This window comes from Anthonomus grandis, chromosome 12 (assembly GCF_022605725.1).
Source record: "Anthonomus grandis grandis chromosome 12, icAntGran1.3, whole genome shotgun sequence".
Classification (NCBI taxonomy): domain Eukaryota; kingdom Metazoa; phylum Arthropoda; class Insecta; order Coleoptera; family Curculionidae; genus Anthonomus; species Anthonomus grandis.
The window spans coordinates 11,517,558-11,530,376 of record NC_065557.1 but is presented as its reverse complement, the minus strand read 5'-3'; the positions used below and the strand labels follow the sequence as shown (position 1 = coordinate 11,530,376).

Genomic DNA, 12,819 nt, shown 5'->3' with positions numbered 1-12,819 from the left:
GTAAGAGTCAGTAGTTGAGGATTTGAATCAATGTGTGGAAAATCGATTAACAGAATGCAATACGTGGAAGAAAATCTACAGGAAGAAGTGCCTGAACGCGTTGTATATGGTATGGGTACAACAAATATTCTCTAAGAATATTCCAAATTGTCCTGTTACTTATATTAAAGTATTTGCAATTTTTCGAGTAGAGGTAGCCGGATCCTCTTTTACTATGGCCAGCGCATTCCCTTCTGACTGAATGACAGTAAGAACGGTAAACTGTTCTTACTGTCATTTGCCTTCCAGGTCCTCTTCTTCGCTTCAATGCTCCTGCTTCCCGAAGTCGTTGATGTATACTTTGGAAAGTTTTTCTATTAGGCACATTAAGATTAGAAAATCGTGCACGGAATAACCGAATAGTTTCTAATGAATGTCAATTAGCAAGTCCATAAATATAATGCATGTCAGTCATCTGGGCGTTCGTATAGCCATAGACGACTTCACTAACAAGACTTTAAGTATTAAACATAAAAAATACACGTCTACATTTTTCTAAAATTTTGACAAACTCAAGTTTTTTTAGCTACGTTAATCGGAATGTTTTTAAAAGATACCAACGGAATTGTTAGATTTTTTTTATTACTTGGTAGGTCCAGTGTAGTACGGTATATTTTTATTTCGGCTACTTTAATAATTTTAAAGCTAGCAAAATTGGATGGTTGAAATTCTTTTTCGCCCCATATCTTCGAAACGAAACGTCCTATCAAAAATCATAAAAGGACAAAAATCATAAAAGTTAAAAACCAAACCTAGTGGGAGAAAATATTGCATTTTTGTAATACACTCAGATAGGATATGTTTTTGTTGTCAGAAAAAATTAAGTAAAACAAGATAATGTTTGAAATACGAAAAGGTAATTCAAACAATTAAACTTAAAATTATTACCGGTATGTTAACGATGCATTTTGCAGTAAACGATATTAAATAATGATCGATACCTTTTTCCATAATCAATTACAACATGATCTTTAGCAGTTCCAGTGATACCATCATGATGCTGAAATAACGACAAGGCCTGTCTGGCACTAACCAATAGGTGTTCCAACCCATTGGTTTTGTCAGTTATCCAGTTTGCTCCACGTTTGTCGCTGTGGTAAGTTAATGCATGAAGAGTTTCAGCAGCTCTAAAAAGGAACTTAACTCTTAGTAAAACCATCTTTTGTTTTTTATGTGATATTATTTGTACCTTATATAACTGAGTAGTACCCGGTCCATTCTTTTATAAAAAGGCCTAGAAGTGTAATATCCGCTCCAATAATGATCATCCCGGTCTGAATAAGTAAAGAAATCACCAGATAAAGTCGGAAATTCAGATATTTCCTTCTCTTTTTTTACCGCTTTAAAATAGTCAGAAAGAGTGCCAAACTGGGCCTAAAAATTTACTAAATCAGATCGCAATTTTGTCAAAAGCATGACACATCACCTGAACGTGTAGGTTCAAGTTTTTGTTCATGTAATCAAATAGTTTTTGGTAATTCTCATACTGCACATCCCACTCGGTTATATGATCATATCTAAAATCATCCCCAAGTGGTGCTATCACAACATTTGTTTTAAATAATTTAGATTTTTTTCGGTACTGATCCAATAACAATTCCGCTCTAAAAAACAGTTTTTTCCTCAATACTCAAAATATTGCCAACAAAAAGTGATTATTTTTAATACCTTTCTGCCACATTTTGGTCAGTAATTTTTTGAGGAGGTACCCTCCAAGGACAATGCAACCCGTGATTAGGCAGCCTCTTAAAGTCAAACTGGCAACATATTTTTGGATCTGGACCACAAGTGTGTGGTACATCATAACCATAGAAAGGCATCATGTGACAGAATATTTCTGTATCACCAGTATCATCTAAAGATATTATTATAATACATATTATCGAATATTGACATTATATGACTTTGACAATATTCCAAAAAAATATGTATACTATTTTAAACTATAAAAAAATCTCCCTATTTAATAGAAAAATCTTTAACTTATGTATAGAAATTGCAAAACTGAAAAGACAAATACATATCTTTTTTTAATTTCAATTTAATATGAAGTAATTTGAGTTATAAATAAAAACTTGATTATTTACAAGTATGTACTTCGAATAGTTTTTGATTCATAGTCATTTTTCATTTAAGTCATAAGTGGAAAACGCTAAAGCATAAGTACCAATTCATCATCAGTCAGGAATATTTACTTAACTACATTGAAAAATTCTTTAAACTTTGAAACTAGTATTTTTAAAAATAGCAAAATTTGTTGCTTTGTAATGACTTTTAAAGCTTTATGGTTCTATTCCTAACTAGAAATAATTAACATTCAGAGGAACATGTGTCTGCATATCCTGTAGGGCAGATCCAATTCTCAAATATTATATTTTTTGGGAAATCAATTTTAAAAAGAATTGTTGGGTATATAATTTTCTACACTGTATTTATAATATCAGATTTTGTAGTACTATTAAAAACATTAAATATTCTTATGGGTTTACCAGAGCTGTTGATAGAAAGTAAATTTTATGTACCTATTAGACAATTTCGCGAACAAAATCTTTTGGTAGTACCATATAAAATTGGATAAATAATGTACAAATCTGGGTCATAATTCTCCTATAATTACAATTTAAGCATAATTTACTTAAACATTATGTCTTTGGCATCATTTAATGCCACAATCAACCAGTCTTTTACTGGTTTGGAATTTCTACTTTTTTATATACATATTATTTAAAAATATACTTAGTTTAGAAAAATATGGATGAATATTTGTTTGTATCCCACATGCTAATAAATAATTAAATTAAATACACATAAAATATCTTACCCCAAAGTTGTCTCCATCTAAACTCCAGCTGTTGGTTCCTTGCCAGGTCTTTCTTGACAGAATAGTGAACCCTTTGTATCAACATATTTTGAAATCCGCTAGCTTTTAAAATGTGGGGCTGAGTTAGGCCCATGCCAAAAGGATCAATGGACCAATGGCTAACTGGAGTGTAATTTAGATGTTTTTTAAGCCACTCATGACCCTCAGAGAGTTGATGGATTATTGAGATGTAGTGAGAATTCGCTTCATCGTTCATTACCCAGCCTCCAGTTACAATTTCAAGCTGGTTGTTTTTGATAAGACTGAGAAAAAAAGACCGTATAATTAATTATATTGTAAACAAATCTCGTAAACAGTTAGAGAGGAAAACAGTGAAATGGGAAGAGTTTTGGCAATTGCATCTTGAAATAAATGACATTTAGTTTGCAATTTTATCTCTTGTGTTAATTTTTTTTTTAACATAATTTAGAACTTTTTGTATTCAAATCAGCAGTCATGTAACAAATAAAGCAATGAAGGTGATTGGTTTTATTGCTTTTCATTTCTTCATTGCTCCCTTTTTATAATTAATAATTTTGGGCTATGGGTCAGTTGTTTTGTCTCCAGACTTTCTGCATTTAGAAGTGGATATCATAGGGACGAATATAACTGTCAGTGGGTGACGGATAGTCTTAATTTGCCTACACGATATTCAAGAAGAATTCTACTAACTTGCAAACTTTCTCACATTAAAATCAACCAAACAGTATGGTTATTGCTACACAAAATACACAATTTTCAGAAAGTGTTAAACTTCTTCGCTTGCATACTGATGAACATCTGAAATGGGAGAAACATGTTTAGATGCTCTTGGGAAGGTTAAGTAGCATATGCTGCACTCTCAGGGTACTAAACCAATATCTTGACCAAAAGGTACTACTCTCCATATACTATGCAATAGTTTACTCTGCTTTAAGGTATAGTAAACTTTTTCCGGATGGGCAAGGGGTGAAGGGAGTCCTTTTGTTTTGCAAAAGACTTTATAGATTATAGACCATCATTAGATAAATGTCAAAGCTGGCTGCAAGAGAAACATGTAGAGGTAACGGCAATTGCCGGCAATATTTATATTTGAATGCCTTATATTTTGTACACAAACAGTTTCATAATTTTCTTTCCTAGTTTCTAAATCAAGAACATAATATGAGAACAGGCAATCTTGGTCAATTTGTTGTTTGTGTTAAAACAAAATTTTAAGAAAAATGTGTCAAAAAAAATACATAATATGTAAAAAGAAAATCTTAAACACACATTTTTAATAATTATTGTAAACTGTATATGTGATAACATGAATAAATTATTGAGTATTGAGTATTAATAAGTAGTTGTCGTAGTATTTTAGCACAAGTTTTGTTTGTAATTTTTTTTTGACACTAGTTATTCAAGCAACATTTTTTTTGTTAAATTTGGTTGCTTTTTTTAAATAAAGAATATCTGTACTAGATCTATATTTTCTATATAAATTAATAAATACTGCTATAGACTGTCCTCAGTTTTTGTCACTTTTTAAACTTTAAAATTCCTTCTTGAAATATCGGCTAGTGGCCGGCTAAATTTAGTAGTTTTGTAAATTATTTTTTCTTCAATTGTAATGATTTATATAAAAAATATTATATATTTTTATAACTATAATACAAGAGGATTCCTTTAATAAATAAATAAATAAATAAAATAAAATTAATTCCTGAGAAGCAAACATACAATATAGAGTTTATTTTTATTTATTAAGCCAAGGTATTTTAGCACATATCCATATAATCCTTTATAATGTAATAATTAATATGTTATTTGTTTTTTGACCTCATATTAGGGGGAAGATTAATCTGTCTACTGAAAGTAAGATTTTTGCAAAAAAATTGGATGACATTTCTTATATGTACAGCTATGCAATGTTAAGGGGTCCAGAGACTTTAAACAATACCATCAGTTATAACTGACTCAACCGAGGTGTTAAATACAGCAATTATAGTTTCTTATAGAATGACTTATAACTTATTGAATGAACCCTGGGTTCATAAAACTTGTAGAGTAAATTTTCAATTTTGTGTTTACATAAATTGTATGGGTATGCATTGATTGAGGCATATTGCCAAGTATTTAATATTTTCTTTTCTGTTTATTAAGTCATTACATTTACAATGTTGGATAATTTTTACTCTGGGAGATAAATTTGTAAAATAAGCACACTCTATCTCAAATAAAATTGCCTAAAATCTGACTAAGTATACATTACAGATAAAAGGCCTTTTTTGATAATATTGGGAGCATTTTCGTTTCGGGGTTTAAATGAATTTTAATAAAACTATATAAGAAAATTTTAAAATATTTCAAACTTATCTTTGTTTTTGCAATGAGCTTAAAAAATATATCTTTACAAGAAACATGGGGCAGACAAATAATAACTAAAAAGTGCATATATAAAATCAACTTAATTTTCTGTTAACAGAAAAAACTAGTACAACTTCACATATTAACAACCAATTAACCACACCTCAAAAAATTACAGTCAAATCAATCATAAAATTTTTCTAATACATAGGGATTATGAGGCATAATATAACTAAATGACTTTTAAAGTGGTTTACAAATACAATATTTGTCAAAAAAGTTTGAAAAACCTTAAATTACACATTTGCCTACACCAAGTCAAAAAAATTAAAAAACATATTGCAATCTTTTGATAAAGCAGGTGCTACTGTCGAGTGATTGCCTAATACAACAAACCTGTTTATTTAGTGATTAATTGCATACTGTTTAGTGATAACATGATAAAGCTTTCATAATCTGGCTTCGATTATTGATAAATATTTGACTGGCTTAATTTTGAGAAATCTTGATAGATTATTTTTACCAATAAAATTCTAATTGCCCAAAGTGTGTTTAGAAATTGACTCAAGTAATGCAATTGAGAATAAAATTGACAATGTAAGCAAAAAGTTACTATGTATATTAAAAAGTTCTTACCGCCTAACAATCTCCCTATTATCTTCTTCCAGCTCATCCCACCACATAGAAAAGAAAGAAATCTCTGCCCATATAAACTTTCTTCTTGGATCTTCTGGTAACTTTTGTAACATGTTATTCAGAATATGCTTTGTTTGAGTGGTATAATATTCATCCAAAGTCCTTATCCAACCAGGGTCATTATGTGAATGGGGCACCACAAAGACTTTTAATTTGTTTTGTTTGTTCCAATCTTTTTCGTCCACCTCAATTCTCCACCCTTGTTTCCATGCTCCTCCGTCTGGATTGTCAAATGTAAGAATTTTATACTTGTCTAACATTTGTATATCTGTTTTTGGTTTGTATGATATTTGAAAGGGACAAGTTGGACTAAAAAGAAATAAATAAAAAGTGTAAACATGAAAATTATACTTGAAAAAAATGGTAAAAAATTGGTTGTTTTAATAACCTTGTGATAAGATTCATTTCACTTATGCATATATTTAAATTTTTTTTTTTATATATAGTAAGGGAGACCTTAATGCTAGAGAATATTTTTATAACTAAATTTTTTTATATATTTTTAATCACTTTTACACTTGCTCAAATATTTGGATATGTTATAATATTAATAGAAATATTCTTTAAATAAGTGAATTTCAAAAAAGTGGGGCTCTTGCTTATCAAGAAATTGGCATACTAAAAAGATTCAACCATCTTAACTTGTTAATTAATTGCAGAGAACTGTTTTATAGCATTACTCGGTTTATAATAACTAACACAACATTAGATAACATAGCATTCAGACTTTATACACTAAAAAAATAAATACTTACATTTTTAAAAGAATGAATTTTTATATAGGGGATTTAACCTGATTTTTGATTCCTTAAGTTTATAGAGTTTTTGTTCTTCTAAATTTAAAAATAAACACTTACTTGAATATCATATCAGATACCTCAAACAGTGGAGGATCATCTGGTTGAACAACTATAGTTCGTTTTTGTATTCCATTTGTACTAGAGCTTAACATGTTTTGCATTGCAACTTTGATTTCAGCAACAGCATTATGGTGCTTACTTAAGTCATCTTCTAGTTGCTTTATTCTATCCTCAAAATGCAGCCATTGGTTCTAAAAATGTATTATTTAATTTTCTTTATACAAAAATATTTTTTATATGTACTTACATCTTTGTACTCTTGGTTGATGCTAGATGACTTTTTTATGGAAAGAGTAAGATCTTTGGCAGAATAAATTGTAAAAAATATTACTAATGTTGTAAGGGTTCCAAATATGACAACTGCCCTTTTTAATTTCATTTTATTGAATGCTATTTTTTAGGGAGAAGTATTGTGGCATTAATACCAGATAATTATTAATTCCACTTTTTCTTATCTTATGATTTTCAGTGCTTAAGTGAATAAAAAATATGTTTTGGCTTATCTGATTTTTTTTTTTAAATTAAAATGACAAGTAATGTAGTAGTTAAACTTTATATTATAATGGAAAAAATAGTACCTGCTATAATAAATTTTTTAAACAAAAAATATTAATTTAAATAGGAGATACTAAATGTGTGTAGTGCAATTTGGATAGTGGATTGCAAAGAAGAAGCTCGATATGGAACTTATGTAAATCCCCAAAACTTCTGCGAATTTAAATAATATTATCGTCTAGATAAGGCCGATAAGGATTTCTGATTATTTCCTTTTTTTGATTTGAAAAATAAATTCTATATATAGTATGTTTTGTTTTTAAATTTTTAGAAATGTTGACATTTTATATTTTTATTTTGACATGAGTTGACGTTTTACATTTTTATTTTGACGTTGACACATGACAATCTGTCATTAGGCCCAAGTGGCTCTTTTAAGCAACTTTCGCACATGCAAATTCTCGCGAACATTTAGTCGCGCAACAAGTGGTAGTGATTTTCTTCAGGAGTACAATTTTAATTATGTTCACACCATCCAATCAAAGTCTTAATCAAAAATTACTAAATGTAAACTTGGTTAATACAAAAAGTGACTCTATTTCTTTTACTCATAGCCACAAAGATTGGATATTATTCTACCGCAATAAATAAATCACTAGAGCACGCACTTATTTGTGATTACACACATAACAAAAAATACAAACTAGAATATTAAGTTTCAATAATCGTATAACTCGAGTCTTCAACAAACTTTACTCTTACAATTTATAGAAAAAGTTTATTTACTGTTATATTTAATTTGTATTTCTAGGTTTCATTGATGGACGTTAGAAAAACAAAATACAAAGTGTACCGAAACTATTATACAATATCCGAAAGAGTGAAGCAAGAATAACGAAATGAAAAGAGAAAATTGTATATGAGTCAAACTAATAAAAAATAATTTTTTATTAATAGTTATTAACATTATAAAAAATTTAATACTTAACAATATTGTTTTATTTTCTTCCTATGAAGCTTGTACGATTATAAACGCCAGTGAGCGCTCGCTCTGGTAATATCGGGGCACGGTAAGATCTTTCCAACGTAAGCGGCATCACTAGGGGATCTTTATATTTCGTATAAAACTCAGGATACTTAAAGTAAACACTGAAATAAAACAAAAATAATTTATAACACAAATATGTAACTAGTTGTGCTCAGTACAGCATGCAGCATATAATTATGTGAGCAAGTTAAATTACCTTATAATATTAACTAACTTTTCATTACAAAATGTTGTTTACTTGGAATAAAAAATTTTATGTTCTATCATTCTAAACCAGTTTTAACCATTTTACTGTTTTAATATATAAGTTAGGCTTAGCAAAAGTGTAAAAATTGGCAAAGCGCTTACTTGTAATTAAATTCACTAAGATAATTTGTGCTTCCCTGTTATTGGATTGCTTAGTCTATCTGTAGGAGAGCCTTGTACTTCAATAAATAAATAGCATTTGAAGTGCCGACACATAGAACCTAGTTACTACATCAGTCTTATTTAGTAAACCGAAACCAAATAGTTGAGTGGTTTGTTCATCTGTAAAACTTTTTGACCTTAGCTCATTAATTTTTATGACCGCCATTGACCTATCAGCAGTTTACGACACGGTGTCGTAAGAGAGCATGATCTATAAGTTTTGTGCGAGTGATTCCATGCAAAGCCTTGACAACATGCTGAACGAAAGAATGTTCAAAGTCGTAATGGTGTCTGACACAAGTTCACAATTTATATAAATGACATAGAATCATTTGTCGACAATTATCTTGTGCTTTTTTCTGATGATACAACAGCCATTTTAAAAAAGTCTGGGGTCTCTGGATAGTGAAATGAATAATGGATCATTGATCTTAATGATGCAAAATTGGTTCAATACGAATGTTAAACAACAATAAAACCAAAACAATCCTATCTAGTCTAACTCTTCTCTCATTATATATATTAAGGTGTCTGGTTTATATTAAACAGAATCTTAATCAATAGGAACACTTAAGAGTTGATTAATTAAGTCTAAGTACCAATTATTTTGGACCTACATTTTTTAATCAATTGCCTAGACATATTAGAAGAATGAATGAAGCCGTGTTAAAAAATATTGGTTGACTATGACATTTTACAGCTTAAATACATTTTTAGATCTTAACCAAAATATTTTACTCGATTTTACGTAACTATAGTATTGTTAATGTAGAATTAATACTGATGATATAGATGCACAGCTCAATAACACAAATAAAATAATTACTGGCGGTATTAATTCGATTCTTACAGAATGGCTGCCCCTTGTACTGAGTCACATTTCACCCTCAGTCTGCGCCGCATAAATAAGATATTGGACAACAGAGAACTATCGATCTATAAAGACATCGAGGACGCTAACCATAACCTCGTCTGATTTAAAAAACCACCAACCAAGATTGCACTAAACGCAATACAAGACGAATGGAGCATCATCGACCCTTAGAAATGGACTTGACCAGGCTTCGATTTACTAAAGAAAACCAGGTGCACGCTAACTAGAATCAGATCACAGCATAGCAGATGCCCCTATAATACCTTACACAAATGGGGCAATAGTTCAAGCCTCTCCTGCGAGTGCGGCAAAAACCAAACTATTTTTTACTTTTTCCAGAAAATAGGATTTCTGTTTGACGCGATGTTACCCAAGTATTACTTTCTTCACGCAAAATAAAAAAATTGTTAATAATAACTTATGGTAAAAATATCAAATGACTATTGATTATACTATTTATTTCTTCCCTTGGTAAGTGTATTGTTTTTCTGCTTTGCGGGCAAGAAACGTGTAATTTTTGGTGTTGTTTACAATCAATTACATACCTGGAAGGATCTTTAGGACATTGATACGTAACTTCCGACGTTTTAAAGTAGTCCAAAGGGTGTAGTGAGCCTGTATGGTCCTTATATTGGTCTCTATGTAGCTGACAAGCCTTTAAATATATATATTTTAAACATTATTTATTGATTACAAAATTGGAATTACCATATAAAAATCGTCCACTTCTTGTTGCCGTGCCTTATCCAACATTGAAATTTCAGATAGTGGAAACCTGTTATATTTGCAAGGTTTCTTAAAAATTGATATATCAGGATGGGGAGTATATGGGGACGTTATAACTCCCCATTCTTGCGGAGGCATCTAGAAATTATTTTTGATTATAATGAAATAGAGCATAGAGGAGCAAAAAAATACAATAGAGAAAGTTCTAGTGACAACACAGAAGTTCATTAACCGATAAACTCCTGAGGTCGATAATCTCAATAATGAACTCACCAAACTTTTTAAAAAAGATAACTAGATCTGGAACCATACCAAACGAATGGGGAGTAAGTATATCTATACCTATACAAAAAAAGAGAATAGTACATAAACGTAAGTTACGCTACTGAGCTCGGTCCTTAAGCTCTTTACTAAAATCATCGCTAATAGGCTCATGAAGCCAATATCCGAAGAACCTCACAGATTTAGCTCCTATCAACAAGTTCAGCATCAACAAGATCAACGGTGGACACTATATTCATATATTTCATACTATATATACATACATTCATACTATTTCATACAACTGATAGGAAAATCGATAGAATTTAACAAGCTCCTATTTATCTGTTTTATGGATTTAACCAAGGCATTCTGAGGCAAGGTGACGGAGGACTGACAAGGATGGGCAATGGCCATATTAAAGTATTATGCTAAGCAGACGATGCATTCCTCATAGCAGAAAATGAAGGCGACCGACAACGCCTGTTATACAAAACGAAAGTAACAGCAGACAAATGTAGCATGAACATCGCAACATAAACAACACAGTCAATGGTTATCGCTAAAGAACCCATAAGGTGCAAACTGGCAGTCGAACAACAAAATAATTCAGCAGGTAGGAAGAGTCAACTCCTTAAAAGATCAAACGAAAGAAACCTTACTGAAGAAGGACGAACACAAGTCATAAAAGCAACAAGAGTACAAAAAGCGAAGACTGGCTGACAGACGGACTAATTAAGACCACGTCCTATTATAAGAAGAAGAAATAAAGCAAGAGCAAATTAGTTGAGACACTTTACCTGCATTTTTGAAATATTTTCATTTCGGAAATTCTGAAAATAGCTTACGCGTCCCGGATCGTAACCCTCCGATTTCAAGGGCGGATGCGCTCCTATAAACCCCATCTTGAGCGAAGGTGGGTAATAAGAGGCGCTGATGTCAGAGAAACGTACATCTCCCATTTTATTTTAGTACTATTAAAACACGGACAATTTTGTTGGTTTACTTGAAAAAGTCTTACTACAAATTTTGACTTTGGCCTAAAATATTTGGCGTTTCTGAATAACTGATGTTTGATTTTGATAACGTCGTTGATATTGTACACGACAAATGCGTTCGAATTTTCTTTAATTTGAGGCTTATAGGAAATCTGCAATACCAGAAAGCTAGGTATTGGATGGAAATTGTGATCCAGCCATATCAAGGCCGGATCGGAAAAATATCAGGTTGTATTTAATTTTCATGACTTTTTCGCGATCAGGATTGCAAAACATAATATTAACAAGTATTTAGGGATAGGCATAGGCCAACACCTTAAGTGGCATCATCACATCTTAAAATTGACAAAAAATATAAGAAAGTTAATATATAAGTTTTATACTCTTAAGTAAATTTTAGGGAAACAGTTATTAATTCTGGTTTATAGGGGCATTGCTTAAGGTGTGGTTGTCTGGAGTGACTCTACCATAATGCACAGCCTTACCATAGTTTAAAATTATATAATTACATTAAAACCGATCTAAAAGAACAAACGCTATTCCACCTCGTTATTCTTTTCAAGAGAATTGTTTGCTCTCTACTATTTGTTCACCTGTATATATCTTTACAAATCAAACGAACTTAAAAATTTCATTATCCATGCATACTAGACAAGAATTAATGTCAAAAGAAACTCGGTTACACCTGCTCCTTCTACTACACAAAAATCAGGATCATTTTGTTATCTTGCACCTATAATATACAATTTACTACCGCCTCACATTTACGACATTATTATTTACCACAAATAAATAAATTACATATATTTAGTACTAAATGTAGAGATATTTTTGCTGGGTAAAGTTTTTCTTAAATTATAAAATTAGTCTAGTTTCGTTTTGTTGTTTGTCAATAAAGTTTTGTTTTTTTTTTTGTAATTATACAAACTAATTTGTTTGTCATCATATTGTAGAATTTCAAGTATTATAGCTTTGCATAGATAGGTATTACCTAGGTGTGCTATATTTGTTACCAAGATCATACCATAATTATTATAGCTCATAATTTGTTTGCGTGTATGAAATATATCTACTTACTAAATTTATTGTTATTAATATTATTATAGTATATTCGACGAAAAAGAAGTAGCGTACTTTTTTTTTAAAGATATTCAATTAAAAATCAAGTAAGTACATCACTGATAACAAATTTACAAAAAAATTTCAGATCAAAAATGCTCTATTAC

The 12,819-nt window shown here is 30.5% G+C and overlaps 2 protein-coding genes and 1 long non-coding RNA gene across 3 annotated transcripts in view; 1 reads left to right on the top strand and 2 right to left on the bottom strand.

The window, feature by feature from the left end:
- LOC126742788 (alpha-mannosidase 2) overlaps positions 1 to 7,640 on the bottom strand; it is a 37,423-nt gene extending 29,783 nt beyond the window's left edge. The window contains exons 1-8 of the mRNA XM_050449579.1: positions 7,031 to 7,640; positions 6,781 to 6,974; positions 5,864 to 6,232; positions 2,861 to 3,162; positions 1,708 to 1,894; positions 1,466 to 1,643; positions 1,229 to 1,413; positions 981 to 1,166 (exon numbers count right to left, since the gene is read on the bottom strand). Of these exons, the coding sequence (XP_050305536.1) occupies positions 981 to 1,166; positions 1,229 to 1,413; positions 1,466 to 1,643; positions 1,708 to 1,894; positions 2,861 to 3,162; positions 5,864 to 6,232; positions 6,781 to 6,974; positions 7,031 to 7,162 (1,733 nt within the window). The 5' untranslated portion in view covers positions 7,163 to 7,640. The remainder of the gene's footprint in view (positions 1 to 980; positions 1,167 to 1,228; positions 1,414 to 1,465; positions 1,644 to 1,707; positions 1,895 to 2,860; positions 3,163 to 5,863; positions 6,233 to 6,780; positions 6,975 to 7,030) is intronic.
- Positions 303 to 8,269, top strand: LOC126742790 (uncharacterized). Its single transcript, XR_007662721.1, has 2 exons — positions 303 to 1,135; positions 8,090 to 8,269. It is a non-coding gene; the product is annotated as an uncharacterized LOC126742790 (long non-coding RNA).
- On the bottom strand, positions 8,209 to 11,668 carry LOC126742789 (protein FAM166C-like). Its single transcript, XM_050449580.1, has 4 exons — positions 11,396 to 11,668; positions 10,317 to 10,472; positions 10,154 to 10,263; positions 8,209 to 8,427 (listed from the first exon to the last, which is right to left on the bottom strand). The coding sequence occupies exons 1-4, from the start codon at positions 11,555 to 11,557 to the stop codon at positions 8,277 to 8,279; spliced, it is 579 nt and encodes a 192-aa protein (XP_050305537.1). The 5' UTR covers positions 11,558 to 11,668; the 3' UTR covers positions 8,209 to 8,276.
- Between the last annotated feature and the right edge of the window lie 1,151 nt (positions 11,669 to 12,819).

Coding starts and splice junctions, on each gene's coding strand:
- LOC126742789 (XM_050449580.1), bottom strand. CDS start 11,557: ATGGGAGATGTACGTTTCTCTGACATCAGCGCCTCTTATTACCCACCT. Junction 10,264..10,316: donor AAGTGGACGATTTTTATATG/GTAATTCCAATT, acceptor ATATATTTAAAG/GCTTGTCAGCTACATAGAGA. Junction 8,428..10,153: donor TGTCCTAAAGATCCTTCCAG/GTATGTAATTGA, acceptor GTTTTATTTCAG/TGTTTACTTTAAGTATCCTG.